A 20,870-nucleotide genomic window follows, 5' to 3' on the forward strand; every position below is an offset into this window, starting at 1 on the left:
GCAACTGGTATCCACTTCTTCTAGAACTGAATCTCAGGCCCAAACGGATCCCCCATCCGAAATTGATGCAGGTAGTACAAACTCGGACTGTGTCAGCTTCCTCAAGAATTCTGAGTGCCCTAACTTTATGGATTTCATGAAGTTTGCAGCTCAGAAAGATGAAAGCATTGATCCTTTAAATATCCTATTTATTGAATCAGACAAGAGGGATTCAACAGTCAGACAATACGATTCAGCAGTTAAGAAATTAGCTAACTTTCTGAAGGACTCAGATGCTCACGAGATGACCACAAACTTGGCCATCTCATTTTTTAGGTCTCTCTTTGAGAAGGGTCTAGCTGCCAGTACCATTACTACAGTAAAATCAGCATTACGGAAGATTTTCCAGGTAGGTTTTAATATTAACCTATCAGACGCATACTTCTCCTCGATTCCTAGAGCATGCGCCCGCTTGAGACCAGCAGATCGCCCCCAGTCGGTCTCCTGGTTCCTGAATGATGTCCTTAGACTTGCCTCGGACTCTAACAATGAGATGTGCCCATACTTATCCCTTCTTAGGAAGACATTATTTTTAATGGCTTTAGCCTCAGGAGCTAGGATATCTGAACTCTTGGCTCTCTCTAGGAATCCAGGTCATATTGAATTCCTCCCATCAGGTGAGGTCCTGCTATCACCCGATCGGCAATTTCTGGCTAAAAACGAGGACCCACAGAACAGGTGGACTCCTTGGAAAATTCTCCCCCTTATGCAGGACACATCATTGTGTCCAGTTAATACATGAAAATCCTTCCTAGCCAGAACTTCTCGAAAGGTTTCAGGCCCTCTGTTTATTAGGGAGAAAGGTGGAACAATCTCTCTAAAAGGTATTAGGCAGCAAATACTTTACTTTATTAAACAAGCTAACCCGGATTCAGTCCCACATGTCCATTACATCCGGGCAGTAGCCACCTCTATTAAGGGATTTTGACGAAGGAAAAATCTATTTCTGGGTGATTGGCTCGTGTCGCCCTATGAAACCCACCCTGTTTTTTTCCTTACCCACCCTGCAGGACAAGATGACCATTTATAAAGGATGGCCGCTAGAGGCGCTGCTCTCCGCTTGGCGTCGGTAGTAGTAGTAGTAGCGGACGCATCACCCTTTTGTATCAGCTCTCTCAGGTGGGGGATTTTGTGATGGAAGGTCTAAATGGTAAATGACTCGTGGTAGTGATCTCACTCGCCCCTGTTACCATACCGACACTTCTTTTATAGAGTGAGCGACTCAGTTTAACTGACATTTTCTTGATTTTATTTTTTCTCTGGTAATATTAGGATTAATTTACCTAGAAATAATGAACTTAAGGATATTTCATAGGGCGACACGAGCCAATCACCCAGAAATAGATTTTTCCTTCGTCAAAATCCCTTTTCTGGGCTCAGCTCGTGTCGGCCTATGAAATAGTACCAGAGAAACAGACAAGATGGAAATAAAAGGTCAAAATGAAACAAAATTGTAAAAAGATGGTATATAATATAAGTGAATAAAAAAACCAATTACACTAATATTAACATAAAGTACTTAAAATTAGCTTTTAAACTAGTAAAATGGTAGTACAGAATAGTATAATGGTAATCACAATAGTATATAAATATTCACTAAAATTAATAGATATTTACAAAATATACAAACTCATTGTGTTCTACCCTAGCATAAAAATAAGGGTAGAGACACTGAAGCACATTTATATGCATAAAATGTGGGTGCCCCTAGCAAAAAAATAAGGGGCAGTCCACCAATAAGATCCTAGCGGCTAAGGCTAGAGTATCACGAAGAGCATAGCAGTAGGGTGAGGCATGTTGGATGAGGTAGGTAGAAAGGAGACCTGGATCTTATACTACAACTACTGTGCAGAATCAGGGGAAACTATGTTTCCCGCTGCTACTGCTGAAAATTTTAATGATTCCAAGGACTTCAGGTAATGACGTTTAAAGACTGTCGGTGATTTTCATCCAGTATACTTTTTAAGATCCTCAAAATTCATATGTTGGAAATAATTAATTGAGGTAGCTACTCCTCTGATATCATGTGCTTTTGGAAATGATTTTAGGGTTGGACTTGTTTTAATAATAAGTAAAGGGATTCCTGCTGTCTGATTCCCTTTAACTGATAAAGTTCCACCCTTTTCTCTCAAAAAGAGAGGACCTGAGGATCTAGAGGATGTACGAGATAGAAAGGCTCTTAAAGTTAATACTGGGCAAAGGGAAGGATCTTGCGGAAGTGGGATGACTTTCCAAGGGGCCCACCTTGCAAGAGGATCCTCATTTTTAGCTAAAAAGCTGCGATCCGGAGAAAGTAGAACTTCCCCTGAGGAGAGAAAATCTACGTGACCCGCATCTCTGGATAGAGCCGACAGTTCTGAAATTCTGGCTCCTGAAGCCAGACTTAATAAAAATAACGTCTTTCTAAGTAGCATTATGAATGTGCAAGATGAGTTGTCAGTATCTGAAGCTAGTTTGAGGACGTCATTTAAGAACCATGAAACTGAAGCAGGCCTTTCCGAAGGTCTAAGTCTAGCACAGGCTTTGGGAATAGACGTAAAGTAAGATTCTGTTAAGTCTATTTGGAAACCCAACTGAAAGATTTTCTTCAAAGCCGATTTATTGGTAGTAATGGTGCTAGCTGCTAAGCCTTTTTCAAACAAGGATCTGAAAAAGGATATAGCTAAATTAACTGTCATGGTTGTAGTGTTCGTTTCCTTCAGGAAGGATGCTAACTTTTTGACAGCTGAGTCATATTGCCCTAACCTAGTTGATTCTCTTTTATCTGATTCCAGAAAAAGGATGTTTTGTGGATCAACGTTAGCATCTTTTTTAGCCGCAAACTTCATGAAGTCCATAAAGTTAGGGTCTGAAGAATTCCTGAGGAAGCGAACACAGTCCTCATTTGTACTGGTTGCGACAGCTTGGGGTTGGGAATCCATTGAGGCCGGAGACCCAACTCCAGAAGCAGAGGATACCAGTTGCTCTTTGGCCAGTCTGGAGCAATCAGGGCTACTAGCCCTTTGAAAGTCCTCAGTTTGCTCAGAACTTTCAAAAGAAGATTCACTGGAGGAAATACATAGATTTTCTTCCATTGATTCCAGTCTAACGACAGGGCGTCCGTGGCATAAGCCAGAGGGTCCAGGTTGGGGGCCACATAGCAAGGGAGCTTGTGGTTCGCTTGTGAGGCGAAAAGATCTACTTGGAGACCTAGAACTCTCTGGCATATCCACTGGAATGACCTGTCGTCTAGAGACCATTCTGACTCCAGAGGGACTGACCGGGACAGTGCGTCCGCTATAATCGTTTTCTTACTCCTGCCAACGTGGGTGGCAGATAGATGCCATTTGTGCTTGTTTGCTAGAGCAAAGATGGCTATCATGACATGATTCACATGTTTGGATTTGGACCCTCCTCTGTTGATGCAGTGTACTACTACTGCACTGTCCAAAACTAGTCTTAGGTGAGACTTCTTTGGGGGGAGGAGTCTCTTCAAGGTAAGAAACACCGCCATTGCTTCCAGCACATTTATGTGGAGCTGGCGGAACTGGACGGACCAAGTCCCCTGAACTTGCTTGAATTGAGAATATCCCCCCCAACCGGAGAGGGAGGCATCCGTGTGAATGGTTAACACCGGAAGGGGATATTGAAGGGGTACTAATTTGGCAAGGTTCTTCACTTTTGTCCATGGACGGAGCTGTTGCGAAGGATCTGTGGAATCACTGACAACTTTTGCTCTAGACTTGGCGTTTGCTCTTGACCGCCAAACTCGATTTATATCTTTCAGTCTTGCTTTCAGAAGGATGTCCGTCACTGAGGCAAACTGAAGGGAACCTAGGATTCTTTCCTGGTTTCTCCTTGAAGCTTGTTTGCTTTTGAGAAATTGCCTCACAGACTTGGCTATTTTCTTTCCTTTGACCACCGGAATTGACAGATTGTGGGAGGATAAATCCCATTGGATTCCTAGCCACTGAAAACGAGTCTCCGGAGTGAATCTGGATTTCGTTTTGTTTATCTGGAACCCCAGATTTTCCAGGAATTGCACTACCTTCTTTGTGGCTTTGAGGCATTCCTCGACAGTTGGTGCCCAGATCAACCAATCGTCGAGGTACGCTACTACCATTATCCCTTGTGATCTCAACTGCTGGACTACTACTTCCGCTATTTTCGTGAATACCCTGGGGGCTACATTCAGTCCGAAGGGCATCACTTTGAAAGAGAAGGTCTGATTTCCTAGTTTGAAGCCTAGGAATGGACGGAAGTGTCTCGCTATAGGGATATGATAGTATGCGTCTGTAAGATCGATAGAGGTGGTGACGGCCCCACGGGGAAGTAAGGTCCGCACCTGCGAGATGGTCAGCATTTTGAACTTGTCGCAACGAATGAAAGAGTTTAGCTTTGACAAGTCTAAGATTACCCTTCTTTTTGTTGAGCCTTTCTTTGGCACGCTGAACAAGCGTCCTTGAAATTTTAGATGCTTGACTCTCGCAATAGCTCCTTTCTGAAGGAGTTCCTCCGCATAATCTGTCAACTCCTTTGATGGTATCTGATAGAATGACTTGTTTGGTGGGGGATCTTTGATCCAACTCCAACCCAATCCTTTGGACACAATGCTCTGTGCCCATTTGCTGAACCCCCACCTGTGACAGAAGAGGAACAGCCTCCCTCATACCTGGGGAGCCTCACTGCTGTTGAGCGGGTTGACCTCCGCGCCCTCCTCTGAAGTGCTTGCCTCTTGCACCTCTTCCTGTACCTCGTTGGCGAAAGTGTCCTCTCGCCCTGCTTCCCCTAGAGAACCTGTTAAAGGTTGGAAAGGCTTGGCTCTCATACATTGAGTTAAAAGCTGGCGAGACGGTGTATGAAATCGAGGGCTGGTTTTGAGGAGACAACAGGAGGATGGGTTGCGTCTGTTTAGACGTCGAGGGCTGCCCCTGTTGTGTAACTGGGACAGCTTGGACGAAATGTTGCTGTTGCTGCTGTTTCTGATATGGTTGGAACCTCCTACCAGTCTTCTTCAGTTTCTTACCAGAAGCGGGGGGGTTCTCTTGCTTCCTTTTGGATGAGATACCCCATCTGGCTCAAAGGCTCTGGTTAAGCCTAGCAGCCTCGTGATGTACCTCATTCACAGAAGCTTCTGGGAAGAGGTCCGCACCCCACATGCTGGAAGCAAGAAGCCTATTGGGTTCATGCCTAATAGTTGCTTCTTGCAATACATGCTTTCGACAATTCCTTCTAGCGGTAAAAAAGTCGAAAGCATCAGCTTGAACTGACTGGAGCTGAGACTTAGCCAGTATCTTGAATAGTGGTTCGGTGGCATAAGAAAGGGCAGCCATCTCCGTGATGATAAGGGAGTTAAGTGACCTCCCAAATCTTGTACGGGCATCAAATTCTGCCTGAATAAGGCTATCAGGCAGTCTAGGGAGCTTCTCGCCAAACTGGTCCATCGCACAGTCTGGTTTCAGCTTCCCTACTGTGAAAGTGGCTGGCAAGTTCTCCCACAGTTCTCCGAAGGCAGGAATGAGCGGAGATATTGGTTCCGCCTCCCCCAATTGTGGAACGGGTTCGTCCTTAAGGACGGCTTGGAGAGTCGTTTCCACCTTCTTAGTCGCAAAAGGAAGAGAAGCCTCCTCCTCCGTGGCAAAGATAGTGAAAGGGCTCTTGAATGCCTGGAGTTTGGTATTCGTACAATCCCAATCCTCCAAGCAGTGAACCCATTCCCTCTGTGCATGATCCCTACTGTATAGAACAGTCTCCCTAGAGATTTTGTCTTCTCTATTGAGGGCTGTTTCTGTCAGTCTGGCATACCCTATGAAAGGCTGAGTCAATCCGGGGGGGTTGAACTCGAAGTCCTCAATCCTTCTTGTTCCACACTCCAGGAATGGAGATCATGCCATCCTTGAAGGGGCATTAAGCGGCCACCCTCCAAGGATTATTCATAGAGAAAGCTGGCAGGGATTCATATGGAGGTAACTGGACCAAACCAGTACCTGCTATAGGGAAGTTCGCTTGTGGGGCCTGAGTCAGGCCAGCGAAACGGTCATCATGTTCTCTAACACGGTTAGAGAGGTCTTGGATTGACTGACCGGGACTGATTAATGGTACTGAGAGTTGAGCAAACATTTGCCTCAAATCTCGTACCAAGAGAGCCGACCATCTCTCCCACTTGTTGCAAAAAACTCCTGCTGAGAAGGTGGTGGGATCAAAAGCACTAGGTCCGCCACCCCAACAGGAGTAACCGGAGTGGATCCGGTGGATGCTGGAGAAGGCACTGGCTCGGCCGGAGCGCGGGCCTTCTCTTTAGAAGCCTTGCTTCTTGAGCTCTTTGAGTGAGAAGAGCTAGGCTTAGCCTTCACCGCATCGGCGTAGGATGTCGTAGACTTCCGTGCCGAAGAAGACGACAACATTTTGGAAGTCGTCTTATGAAGGGTCTTCTGTTCTCTCTGTCCCTTCACTTTCGGGGGTACAGAGAGAGCGGTGAACGCGAAGGGAGGTCTCAGATCCCGTGAAGCCTTGAAAAGATGAAGGAAGGAAGAAGGGACAGGGGAAGAAGATCCAGGAGCGCTCAAAGGTAGCCCTTGAGCGCCCGAAACACCTACCTCGACCAACAAGTCCTCGGCACCTACCGTCATTGGCTCAAGGTTTAGATCCAGGTTTGCGACATCCGGCACCGGTTCCTGTGTCGAGACGGACCCAAACGCCTGCTGCACCTCCTGCTGGATTGAGGCTATGAGTGGGGCTGCTGAGACAGGGTCGACATATCCCGTCGCCTTGCCTCCGGGGAAGATCTGGATAGCTAATTTTTTATCCAGGATGTAAGGCTGACCCTTGGTGGCGTTTTTGCCGAAGCCGCCTACCCAAGCTTTAAGGGTTGCCAAAGCGACTTCTTTCACGGCGGCAGCCTGAAAGAGAAGGCGATATGAAGCCTCTAACGGCGGAGATACAGCTTAAAGTAGCTTATATGATATTGTTATGATACAATAAAGTTTCATACATACTTACCTGGCAGATATATACATAGCTATCGACTCCGTCGTCCCCGACAGAAATTCAAATTTCGCGGCACTCGCTACAGGTAGGTCAGGTGATCTACCGCCCTGCTCTGGGTAGCAGGACTAGGAACTATTCCCGTTTTCTAATCAGATTCTCTCTTCCACCTGTCTCCTGCGGGGAGGCTGGGTGGGTCTTCAATCGTATATATCTGCCAGGTAAGTATGTATGAAACTTTATTGTATCATAACAATATCATTTTCATACATTCAACTTACCTGTCAGATATATACATAGCTGATTGACACCCTTTGGTGGAGGGCAAGAGACAGCTAACTCACTGACTAGACAGGTAAACAACATATGTTGTAGGTATAAATAAACCTTAGTTCCTACCTTATTAGATGGAAGACTTCGTGGCTACTGCCCAGGAGTCTGCTTCATCTCAAGAGCCTTAGCAAGATAGTGATCTGTGGCCAAGAGTTCTTTGCTGGTCTGTCGATGGGGTCTTCCACTTACTCGGCAGAGCCTAACTGGCGTTTGTCAAGGGGTGCTAATCCGCTTATATGACAACACGCCTTCTTTAAGGAGCACACAACCGATCCCGATCACCCGATCCTAACCCGTGTTAGTTCTAAGATTGCTAAGAGTCATCCCCAAACTCTTAGCAAACAACCACAAACTCGAAACTCATACATACAAAATCAAAATAAAAATTTTGTACCCCTCTAATAGTCAGCTGTCACTCGATTTCCTAATGAAGCGAAGTGAAGGCCGCCAGTGCGACATCTGACACTCCCATGCACCGGAAACACGAGAACACATCCGACAAGAGGGTTACGTACAATATTTAAGGATCGGTGCTCTCTCCTTTACCAGAACCGTCTGTGCTGACACAAACGGACCTAAAGAAAAACATTTCTCATACGTTACTCGAACTCTTTTAAATAATGAGATGCAAATACTGAGTTGCATCTCCAATAGGTTGCGTCCAAAATATTTTTAAGTGACATATTTCTCTGGAACGCAATTGATGTCGCGATTGCCCTTACCATCATGAGCTCTTACTCTTAATAGATTAAAAAAGAGTCATCTGGGCAGTTCTTATGAGCCTCGGTAAGTACACTTCTAACAAAGAAGGCCAAAGCATTTTTAGACATAGGTCTCTTGGGGTCTTTCACCGAGCACCAAAAGACCATGTTGGTGAGCCTCCCCAACCGCTTCTTTCTGTCCAAAGATAGAATTTCAGTGCTCTAACTGGACAAAGTGATCTTTCTATTTCTCTGCTACTAGGCTAGTAAGTCCTTTTACCTAGAAACTCCTAGGCCAGGGATTCGAAGGGTTCTCGTTTTTGGCAAGAAAAAGAGTCTGGAATGAACAAATCGCAGAATCTTCTTTGAAACCAACTCGTGACTCAAGGGCGTGCAACTCGCTGACCCTTTTAGCCGTAGCCAGAGATAGAAGAAATATACACTTTCTAGTGATATCACGGAATGAAGCCGTATGAGGTGGTTCGAACTTTTCTGAGGATAGAAATTTCAGAACCACATCTAAGTTCCAGCTCGGAATCCTAGGCTCTACTGACTTGGACGTTTCAAAGGAGCGGATGAGATCGTGCAAATCTTTATTATTCGTCAAGTCCAAGCCCCTGTTTCTAAAGACTGACGAAAGCATACTTCTGTATCCTTTAATTGTTGGTACAGAGAGATGTGACTTTTCCCTCAGGAAAAGAAGGAAATCCGCAATTTCGGTTACAGAGGTATTGGAAGAGGACAGCTTCTTCGACCTGCACCAGTTTCTGAAAACTTCCCACTTCGATTGGTACACTCGCCTAGTAGATGATCTGCGGGCTCTAGCAATTGCGCTTGCCGCCTTGCGAGAAAACCCTCTCGCTCTGACCAATCTTTCGATAGTCGAAAGGCAGTCAGAGCAAGAGCGGGTAGATTTTGATGGTACCTCTCGAAGTGGGGTTGTTTGAGCAGATCTATCCTGTTTGGAAGAGATCTGGGGAAGTCCACTGTCCACTCCATCACCTCCGTGAACCAAATTTCGGGATGGCCAATATGGGGCTATCAGAGTCATTCTGGTTTCCTTCGAGCCACAAACTTTCTGACTACTTCCCCCAGAAATCTTGAATGGGGGAAAAGCGTACACGTCTAGCCCTGACCAGTCCAGGAGAAAGGCCTCTATAGCATAAGCCCTGGGATCCTCTACCAGGGCGCAAAATGTGTCTATCCTTTTGGAGAGAAACGTGGCGAATAGATCTATCTGTGGTTTCCCCCAAAGATACCAAAGGGTCTGACAGACTTCCGAGTGGAGGGTCCATTCTGTAGGAAGGACCTGGAACCTCCTGCTCAGTCTGTCCGCTCTCACGTTCCTCTCCCCTTGAACAAATCTCGTTAGAAGGACCACATTCCTTTGATTTGCCCAAATCAGCAGATCTCTTGCCAGTTCGTATAGGGCGAAAGAGTGAGTTCCTCCTTGTTTCTTGACATAAGCCAGAGTGGTCGTATTGTCGGAGTTTATCTGAATTACTTTGTCTCTGACTATCTGCTCGAAGCTCCTTAACGCGAGGTGAATCGCAAAGAGCTCCTTGCAATTTATGTGCCATGACACCTGCTCTTCCGACAGGTGCCTGACACTTCTTCGGACCCTAGAGTCGCACCCCAACCTGTCTCCGATGCGTCTGAGAACAATGTCAGGTTTGGGTTCCGAACTTCTAAGGATACTCCTCTGTTTTCTTCCAAGGGGGTCAACCACCACCTTAACTGTTGCTTTACTTCTAATGAGATCGGAAACGTGTCCGAGAGCTGTCCTGTCTTCCAACTCCAACTGCTTCTCAGGAAGTACTGAAGCGGACGGGGGATGCAGTCTTCCTAGAGGAAAGAACTGTTCGAGCGAGGAAAGGGTCCCCAGAAGGCTCAACCATTCCCTCGCTGAAGTACGCTCTTTCTCTACGAAGTTCAATACTGTGGCACAGCCTTTCCTTACTCTCTCTTGAGAAGGAAATACTCGAAAACCCCGAGAATCCATCTGAATCCCCAGATAGACTACGTTCGGGTGTGGGGACCATCTGGGATTTCTCGAGGTTCACGATTAATCCTAATGTCTTTGTCAATTCCAGGATTGTTGACAGGTCCTCCAGACACTGCTTTTGAGACCTGGCCCTGATGAGCCAGTCGTCCAGGTATAGGGAGACGTTTATCCCTTTCATGTGAAGGTGTTTTGACACATTTTTCATCAAGTTCTGTGAAGACTTGGGGAGCCGTAGACAGGCCGAAACACAGGGCCCTGAACTTGATAGATCCTTCCCTTGAACATAAAACGAAGGTACTTCCTCGACGAATGGTGAATCGGGACGTGGAAATATGCGTCTTGAAGATCTAGAGACGCCATCCAATCTCCTTGACGGAGAGCTGCAAGTACTGAGGCAGACGTTTCCATGCTGAACTTCTGTTGTTGTACGAATTTGTTCAGCGAACTTACATCCAGTACCGGTCTCCATCCCCCCGAGGCTTTCGCTACGAGAAAACAAATGCGATTGTAAAACCCCGGGGAGCTTTGATCCAGTACCAGCTCTATTGCTCTTTTGTCCCACATCTGCTCCACCATTTGACGAAGAGTATCCATCAGAACAGGGTCCTTGTATCTGGCTGACAGTTCCCTCGGTGACGTTTGTCAAGGGGGGTCTGTCCTTGAATGGGATAATAACCCTTCTTGATTACTGACATTGACCAAGGATTGGATCCTATGTCTTCCCCATAGCTCCCGTTCAAAGAATTGTAACCCGGCTCCTAAACAGGTGTCTGAGGAAAGATTTCTCATTTTCCCTTCTTAAAGGGACGGAAGGCAGATCTTCCCCTTTTTTCAGTTGATTTCCTTCTGACGATGGATCTAGCCTGAGCGCCTCCTCGAAAGGGCTACTGTTGTTGAGTTGGCTTAGATGCTTTCTTTTCCTCACTAGCCACAGGGTCTATTCCTCCTTGAGGGATTGCCTTAAAAGATCCTGAGTGGCTTTCTCAGTTAGCGAATGAGCAATGTCTCTCACCAACTGTGAAGGAAATAAATGCTCAGAGAGAGGCGCATACAGCAAAGCGGATCTCTGCGAAGGCGAGACGGCCTTAGTGAGAAAGGCACTATGAACCGCTCTCTTCTTTAGTATTCCCGCACCGAAGAGGGAGCACACTTCCGCCGATCCATCTTGAACCGCCTTATCTATGCATGTAAGGATGCTATGCAAGGTTTTCAGGGCTTAGTTGTTCTTTTTCATGGGACTTCTTAGCAATGACCCCAAGGGACCAATCTAGGAAGTTAAATACTTCTAAGGTATGAAAAAGTCCCTTGAGGAGATGGTCCATTTCCAAAAGACCCCATGTTGCTTTTGCTGAATTCAAAGCATGTCTCCTCGACGAGTCTACGAGACTGGAGAAGTCCGATTCAGCTGAAACGGGCAGAGACAATCCCATGTTTTCTCCCGTTTCGTACCATATGCCTCTCCTGCCCCTTAGTTTAGCGGGAGGCATGAACAAAGATCGTCCTTCCTAACTCCTTCTTAGTCTTGATCCAGGTAGTCCAGCCGAGATTGTAAGGCCCTTTTCATGGATATGGCCGGCTTCATTTTCAGGAAAGACGAAGACTTGTGTGCCTTCGTACTTGAAAATAGAGAGCGAGGAGAAGGAGGAGCGGCTGGAGTTAATGCATCTCCATATTCTTCTAAGAGAAGAGCAGAAAGAACTTTGTAATTCGAAAGCCCTTCTCTGTTAGTAACTTCGTCCTCCGAGACGTCATCTAGATTAATAGGATCGGAAGGAGAAGGCTCCCTTCCCTCCTCTGTCTCCTCTCTTGATTTCTTCCTTTCCGAAGAAGAAGCACTTCTATAAGGAGATGGGCTAGGAGTAACTCTCTCCTTACGTTTATCATTAGGCGAGTCACGTATCACTGCTCTACGCCTGTTAGACTCCTGTCGGATGTCAAGCTCTTCACGAGGAGAATGCGCCTGGCGTTTAGCAGGAGTATCTCGCTGAGAATACTCCTGAGGCCTGGTAGGAGTATCCTGTTTGGAATACTCCTGGCGCCTGACAGTCGTTACACTCTTCGAATACTCCTGCCGTCTGGAAGACGCATCTCGCTCCAAATACTCCTGGCGCCTGTTAGGAGTATTAAGCTCAGAATACTCCTGGCGCTTGGTAGGCGCATCGCGCTTCGAATACTCCTGGCGCCTGGTAGGAGTAAAAAGTCCAGAATACTCCTGGCTGCCGGGGAGGGTATCGAGGCCAGAGTAATCAAGGCGCTTGGCAGGAGTATCTCTTCCCGAATACTCTGACCTACGGAAGGCGCATCTAGTTCCGAATACTCCTGAGGCTTGGTAGGAGTATCGCTCATGGAATGCGCCTTTCGAATAGCAAAGTATATTGCGCTTAGCGGGCGCTATACTCCTATCAGGAGTTCTCTCTTCTCCAGTTGGCTCTTTGTTGCTTGGATAAAGATCTGGGCCTAAGAATCGAATCTACAGTAAAGTCAGGCTCTTTGCGCCTACTTGGCGCCTGGCTCCTAGTTGGCCGCCTGACGCTTGGTAGGAGTTACTTCCTTTCCCCACATCTCGCCTGCCTAACGCACCGCTCCCCCAGAGATGGCCGCTTGTGCGACAACTCCCCTGGAGGTTCGTCGCGCCCGACAGGAGATCGGTATTTGGATCTTTCTTAATCGGTAAGCCTGTCACATGTCCATTTTTACGAGTAGGCTCCTTAGAAAGTACTCCTACCAAAGACGCTATTTGCTCCTGTACATTCATCAAAATTCTCCTGGTCGAAGGCTCATTTGAATCAGGAGAAGGAGATCTGGAAGGCGCTCGAGAGTCTTTTCCCTTCCAAGGATCTAAATCCTTTCTAGCTTTCTTGATTACCGAAGGCGCCTCCTCTTCAGAGAAGCGCTCGGGGCTAGAATTAAGCTCTGGTTCTTTCCAGTTCCTTTTTAGCGGACGTGAAAGCTTCGATTCCTTCCATCCTCTTCTCGGAGAAGGCGAACTAGAAGATGAAAAGCACTCACGAAGGACGCTTTTTCTATAGCTGTCCCTGGCAGACTGAGATGTATACGATTCTGCCGAAAAAGACGCCTGATCGTTGGGGATTCCCCACGACCCCCGTAAGGCTTTCGACTTTCCTTCTCCTCTGGGCCAGGGAGCTTGGAAGAGGTCTAGGCCTGGGAGCGTCGCAGGGACGACCAGACGCCCCCTCCACTACACTGGGGACACTAACATCACTCGAGAAACCACATTCACTTCTCTTACCTTCTAATGCTTCCATTTTTCTCTTGCATTTTTTGAAGGGAAGCTCTGAGTTCCGCTATTTCTGAGGCGGAATCAGAGGGATAAACTTGTGAACGGGCTGAAATAGAATGGGCATAATTAAGAGAAGAAGAAGAAAAGCTACAGAACTACTAGGACATTTTCCCCGGCTTTTTGTTAAGCCGCCCTTCCTCTCTCTATCTTTCTCTAACTTCTTCAAGTAAGAAGTCAGATTCTTCCATTCTTGCGCATCCGTCAAGATCTCTCACACTCGTTACACGTATTCTCAATTGAGCATTCAACCTTTCTACAACCACTGCATGTAGTGTGAGGATCTACCGAAGCTTTCGGAATCCTCACCTTACAGCCTTCATTCACACACACTCTGAAGCTAACACTAGAATCAGACATATTCACGAAAATCCAAAGCGAAGTCCAAAAACCAGTCCACGATAGCGAATGCCAAACAACGATCCAAGTACGTCACCAAAAATCACTCGAAAGATGATCAAAAGCGTTGTGAAAAAAGAATTCCAGTCAGGAGGAAGTAACAACAATGTTGATACTACCGGCGACAGAGAGAATCTGATTAGAAAACGGGAATAGTTCCTAGTCCTGCTACCCAGAGCAGGGCGGTAGATCACCTGACCTACCTGTAGCGAGTGCCGCGAAATTTGAATTTCTGTCGGGGACGACGGAGTCGATAGCTATGTATATATCTGACAGGTAAGTTGAATGTATGAAAACTAAATATAAACCATTGATTACAGGAAATTTGTCCAGGAATCTACTTACCCCACCCAAAAGCTGACTCACGAGGTCGTAGCAGATGGTGCATGCCTCAGGGTGCCAGACAATCATCCCGCTGTGGGTAGTGGCACACGGGGCGTGGGTCCTGCATTCCTCATGGGCACAGGGGTCGTAAAGGACTGCATTGCAGCCTGGATCCTGGCAGTTAGTAGCCTGTAAGTGGAGGGATACATGAGTATCGGGGTTACACACTTACAGCCTAACATAGACTCCACTGCATGCCGGAGTATGTAAGTTAGAGTAAAACTAGTGCTCCGCCGCAATACGTGTGGTTAGATAGGCGGTTGGTTGGGGTCCGCAGCGTACGCCGGAGACAAGAAAATGATCCAACCAGGAGGGGTGAGGAGCCCACGAAACCACGACGGAGAACGACGGAGATAGTACATGAAAACTATAAATAAACAAATAAATTACAGTATCAGTAAGGGTATGTATCCTTATAGAATAAGACATGATTCCTTCCGACTACTAGAGGAGTGCCCGGGTAAGAAAGCAAGCTCTCCTCCGGTAGCGGAAAAAAGGATATACTAGGCAAGCTATATAGACCACTGGTAAATCCTCACTCCGCCCGCTGGCGGAGCCAGAAACGACCGATAACCGAAGGGGCCACCGGCTTGAGCGGGGGCTCCGTCCGTTATGGTAGGGGAAGGGTAGGGAAGGGGAGAGTATGTGGGAACCCCGGAGTGAACGCGGCGGGCGAGAGAGAGAGGGGGTGGCCAACCCCCCCCCCCCCCAACTACTACCCGTCGAGTACCCCGGTACCCGAGACAAGTGGTCACCCCGGCCCCCAGCTGGTATGGGGCTCCTCTGGCCCCCTCAGAGGGAGAGGGAGGAAGGCTACTGTGGTTGTCATGACAACCGAGGAGGCCCAACCAGACCCCTGCCTACCACGTGGAAGGGAGGGAAGGGAGAGGGTAAGGTGCCTAATGGGACACGTGATCGGTGGTGGCCCAGGACGCGATAGCAAAACAACCACAGAGAGGCCACGTGAACCCAACTGTACCAACACATGGTACAAGGCACCTAGGCTAGCCTAACACCCTAAATCAACTGAAAATAAATAATAAATACATCGTAAAAGAATGGAATGGGACACTTGATAAAAGGAGAAAGAAGCCCAGGAGGAGGCGAACTGATCCGAAGAGCAGTCGACTACTCGGAGCCAGCGGTAGCCGATGAAGAGCAAAAGCTGGGATGCTGGGCGAGAGAAACACAGTATAGCCCTAAATACCAAACTAAAATATAAAAGGTAAAAGGTATGGGCTGTGTACCCTAATTCTAAAATACGATGTAACAAGACGATGAACGTAAAATAAGAGCCCATAAGCATAAGATGTCCCAGTATGGGAGACTGGGAAATCTTAGGAACACGAGGCAGCTCATGGCAGCCACGAGTCAACCAGGTGACCGTTTATGACCTAAAAAACGGAAAATACTGGTCCCTGGAAGACTGAAATACAAAAATTATTACTTATCGGGCACTTAACTTAGCCGAAGCGATAGCAGCACGTTCCATCGTGGAACAGATAAATCAAAAAAAGCGAAAACAACACGAGCAAAAGAATCACAACTGGCGTTGTCGAGCTAAATATAAAGGATGGCCGCTAGAGGCGCTGCTCTCCGCTTGGCGTCGGTAGTAGTAGTAGTAGCGGACGTATCACCCTTTGGTATCAGCTCTCTCAGGTGGGGGATTTTGTGATGGAAGGTCTAAATGGTAAATGACTCGTGGTAGTGATCTCACTCGCCCCTGTTACCATACCGACACTTCTTTTATAGAGTGAGCGAGTCAGTTTAACTGACATTTTCTTGACTTTATTTTTTCTCTGGTAATATTAGGATTAATTTACCTAGAAATAATGAACTTAAGGATATTTCATAGGCCAACACGAGCTGAGCCCAGAAAACTATTTTCAAAATATGAACTTTGAAGACCTAAAGAAGTACGTACATATACGGGTTGGAAATCTCCAACAGTAAATTATTTAAACGCCACTATCTCAAAAATATAGAGGCCCTTAAATTCCCAACAGTGGCAGCTGGAAGTATAGTTTCCACAGAATAATTGTGCCTAAGAAACTTCCTTCTAACCCTTCTATTTCCTTTTCCCTAATACTCTCCCTCCTGCCTGACTCTCTCGTATTCCCCACCAACCTACCTCTTCCGGGCCGGGCTGGCCCTGGGCCATCCCATCCTCGGAACTTATGTATATATTAGTCTGATATTCATTATATACCCATAACTTTTATGTCCAGTCTGTAAATACTCATCCAGGTCACTTTACGTACCATGTGTACCTTAGTACTACCAGTCTTTGTATATATTACTCTTAAGTTGTAGTTTAAGCCATACTTTAAGTAGTATATAAGTTTATTTCTACATTAAGTTTAGTCATTAAATTCCATTTTATTGAAACTTAAGGTTTTATTAACCTCCTTTTTTATACTGGTTTGTTCTACTTGGCTTGGATGGTATTCTCTTATATGTTTTCACCGGCAGACACAGGTCGAACCCAGAAAAGGGATTTTGACGAAGGAAAAATCTATTTCTGGGGGAAGACCTGTGTCGCCCAGTGAACCCAACCCTTTTCTCTTTCGCCTTACTCTTCCCCACCCTTGGCCAATCCAAGCCTGGAGGTATATTCCAGGAATGGGGAAGCGCGTTGGTACTAGTAGTAGTTGCGAGTGGAGGGTGAGGCGGGGGATGCTTGGAACGGCTCCCACCGCAGGGGGATTTTGAAGAGGGAATCTTCTAAGTGGCAGAGGATCTGTGAATAGTAACCACTTCGCCCCTTTACTTATACCGACACCCTTCGGGGTGCTCACGCTGAGGGTAGTAACTTCAGCATACCATGTAAGCTTTTTCTCTGGTATATATTAGGTTATATTTATACTTGAAAAATGAGCTACAGGGATTTTTCACCGGGCGGCACAGGTCTTCCCCCAGAGATAGATTTTTCCTTCGTCAAAATCCCTTAAGCACAAAAGGACCTCCAAGTATAGTAATGCACAGACAGTATATTTTCTTCTAATTCATATTTTCAAATCTTTTTAAGCATAGTACTGGTTTTATGAGAATATTAAACAAAAATTTACACATTGATCCCCACAGCAAACCTCAAAATGTAAACAACACATTGTATTTTAAAATGCAATGTGTATAGTGTGGCTCAAAGGCAAGGACCTTTGTCTAATTACTAACTTTCTGACACTTTTAATTGCTTCTATAACCATATAAGTAAACTCACCAGCAGAAATATAGGCATAAAAACTTTTGGACCATCGGGATTCCTTTTTCAGGTTTGCAAAGGCACCTTGGGCATGGCTCCAGTTGAGTTGCAAAAGGTGACACCAAGCCACCTCATGTAGGGCTAGTAGCTGCAGCTCCCTCTGAGGGGAAGCCTGCAGGGCTCTGCGATATGATGTGAGAGCTCCTGTGATGTCTCCCTGAAAAATAAACAACAGAAGTAGCATATAGTATAGAATTTACAATTTAGGCCAAAGGCCAAGTGCTTAGACCTATGAGGTCATTCAGCATTGAAAGGGGTATTGAGAAGAAAAGGTTACAAATGTGTAACCGGAGGAACCTCGCTGTTTCACTATGAAACAATTTTTAGATGAGGGTTGAAAGGAAGATGGAAGAAAGAGGTAGCATACAGTAAAAGGAATGGAAGGGGTTGCAGCTAGGGGCTGAAGGGACAATGCAAACTAATGCCTACAGTGCACAACACATGACTTGCATTGATGGCACTACTACCCTAAAAGGAGAGGTTGTATGTACACAAAAGTAAAAATTATATTTCTGGGCTCAGTTCGTGTCGCTGCGCGAAATATCCCTTTAATCCATTATTTCTAAGGTAAATGCACTAACAAATACCAGAGAATAAATAAAATAAAGAAAAGGTCAGTATAACTGACTCGCTCACCCTCCAAGAGGGCGTCGGTATGAACACTAGGGCGAGTGAGACCACTACCACGAACCTCTTACCAATAGAAATCTCCTACGACAAAACCCCCACAAGAGGGGAGCCGACCCACAGAGTTGGCAGCAACTACTACTACTCCATCCCACGCTACCGACTGCTGCGCCTCTGGTGGTCATCCTTTCTGTTAGCGCACACTTTACCACACGTACTTTTTTGTCTCTGTGTTTTTCGTGCCCCTTACGAGGATTTTATCTAGTTATGGAGCGTTCAGCCATCGCATCAGCTAAGTTAAGTAATCCGTAAGGTTCCTATTTAGTTTTTTCCAGCTTTGAGTCAGTATTTGCCGTTTTTTAGGTATAAATACTGGCTCGCGGCCGGAAGCATGGCGGCATTGTTCTGCCTCGTGGCGGGTTTGTTCTTGGTCTTCCATACCTAGAATCTTCCCTTTTTACTTTACGCTCTATTACTAGTTATCTATATTATGTTAGGGGTCCAGCCTACTTGGTTTTTGTCATGCATGCATGTCTTCTTTACCTTGCGTAGGCATTTGTTTCTATCCAGACCCTAGCCACAGCTCTTAGTATCGGCCCCGGCTAGCTTTGAGTGGTAGACTTTCTCTCGGGTTAGTCGTACACTCCTGCATTTTTTCTCCTACTGTTTTATTTTCCTACTTTCATTTTAATTTAATTTTTGGTGATTTTGTGTATTCTAGGTTAGCCTACGGCGTCTGGCACGTTAGCGTAGCCTAGGTTCTGTATATCATGGTCCCCATCAGTTTTATTGCTTCCTCTCATCAGTTTTGTTGCATCTACGATAGCATCTCGCTGATTAGTTTGGTTGCATTAACCTAGGCTATGTTTTTTGTGTGTTTTATCGAGTTACCGCTTCGTGGTCACCATGTGATCGCGAAGCAGCCAGGCGCCCGTCCAGTCACCCTACCCTCCTCCCGCTCTCCCATAGAGCCGGGGGGAGGGAGGTCCGTCCTCGCTCGCTCCACCCGGGCCTGTCTCCCTCTCTCCCTACGCGGAGGGAGTAGGGGAGGCTGGACAGACCCAGGACTGGACTTGACCGTTCTCTCTGCTTCACTGTGCTTTGTTGTGACTGGGTAGGGGGATTGGCCTTCCCCCTCCTTTGTTACTCCGTTGCCCCGTTGTTTGCTCGAGTCTGTTTCGCCCTCTCGCTCCTTCCCGGATTGTTGGTGCTTTTTTATCTTACCGGAGCTCCGTCAATCACGAGGAAGGGAGCTGGTTCCCCGCTTGTGGGCGGACCTCAGGCGTACAGTTGGTCTTTTAACTAACCATCCTGTCTCGTCGATATACCGGGAGACGAACACCTCCGCGAACCGGAACTATTCCGGTACTTAGTGCTATTTATGCTTAAGTGTATTTTAAGTTTATTTTAAGCTATCATAAGTTTAATTTAAGCTAGCTTAAGCCGGGTTCCTCCCTTACCTACGTTGTCACACCGGATCATTCTGGGGTTACAGCCTATTCAGGCGGTAAGGGAGGGGTTATGCCCAAAATTTTTTTGCTCTCCGGCATGCATCGGAGTTCTATTAGCCTGTAAGTGATGTCTTTTATGGTACTCATGTATCTTTTCACTTACAGACCACCAACTGTGAGCATCCGGGATGCAACGCCATGCTCCAGGACCCCTGTGGACACAAAGTCTGCAGGTCCCACGCTCCGTGCGCGACTCCGCATGGGAATCTGCAGGTCTGGTTCCACGAAACCTGCACCATATGTTACGATCTCGTGAGTCAGTTCTTAGACGGGGTAAGTATTTCCAACTCCGTACAGAAATTCCAATAAATGTTTTAGATCTTAAGTTTAATTTTAATCTTTTATTTCAAGCTTAAGCTCTTTTTATATTGGGTATTACATCCCCGATGACTTTTAGGGTAAGCCTAGTCTTAGTTAAGTTTTAATTTTAAGTTTAAACTTAAAACTAATGAACGCCCTCTCTTCCAGGCTCCCGCCGTTAGAGATACCGCTCTGGCAACCCTGAGGGCTTGGGTCGGCGGATTCAGGAAGAACGCCGCCAAGGGACAGCCCTACATCCTAGAGAAGAGGATGGCTGTCCTGCTGTTCCCCGGCGGCAAGTCGACTGGTTACGTCGACCCGGCAGAGGCAGCCCCGACTATGGCGGCGATCCAACAGCAGATCGCCACTTCGATAAAGGAACCAGGCCACGATATCTCATCGGAAGTCACGACACTGGATTTGAATGTAGAACCGATGGTAGGTGTTGACGACCTGTTGGTCGAGGTAGGTACGTTGGACGCCCAAGGGCTTCCCTTGGGCGCCACTGGGTCTTCTTCTCCTGCTAATTCTCCAGCTTCCTTCCAAGGCTTTACAGGAGCTGAGCTCCTTTATGCTTCACCCGACGCTTCGGTGAAACCTAAGGTCAAGGGCCAGAGGGTACTGAAAACCCTCAAAAAGACGTCGTCGTCGTCCAAAAAGACTTCGTCGGCGTCAACATCTCGTAAGTCTCCGGCTGCAAACCCCGGAGCAGAGAAGTCTAGAGCTTCTGCTTCAAGCTCAAAGTCCTCTAAGAGCAGGTCTTCCAAGGAGAGGCCCCGTACTCCGGCTGAGCCGGCAGTCTCTCCTCTCCCCTTGGTACCTGTTCCAAGTTATCCCTCTACCTCCGCAGCAGCTCCGGCTTTGGATCCCAATGCTGGATTGTTGCAACACATGGGAGACTTGGTCGGCTCTCTAAGGAACAGCATGGAGCAGATGTTCTCCCGGTTGTCCGATAGGATTACGTCTCAGGACAATATCATCGCCGGACTTAATCAGGCCCCTCTAGCTACTCCCCCAGCTTTCGGCACTGGACTGCTTCAGCTTCCAC

The 20,870-nt window shown here is 46.8% G+C and overlaps 1 protein-coding gene across 2 annotated transcripts in view; it reads right to left on the reverse strand.

The window, feature by feature from the left end:
- LOC135224501 (tetratricopeptide repeat protein 39C-like) overlaps positions 1-20,870 on the reverse strand; it is a 245,508-nt gene that overhangs the window by 138,015 nt on the left and 86,623 nt on the right. For both annotated transcript variants that reach the window (XM_064263519.1, XM_064263517.1), the window contains exon 7: positions 17,343-17,541. In XM_064263519.1, the coding sequence (XP_064119589.1) occupies positions 17,343-17,541 (199 nt within the window). The remainder of the gene's footprint in view (positions 1-17,342; positions 17,542-20,870) is intronic.

This window comes from Macrobrachium nipponense, chromosome 12, assembly GCF_015104395.2.
Source record: "Macrobrachium nipponense isolate FS-2020 chromosome 12, ASM1510439v2, whole genome shotgun sequence".
In the NCBI taxonomy this organism is placed as follows: domain Eukaryota; kingdom Metazoa; phylum Arthropoda; class Malacostraca; order Decapoda; family Palaemonidae; genus Macrobrachium; species Macrobrachium nipponense.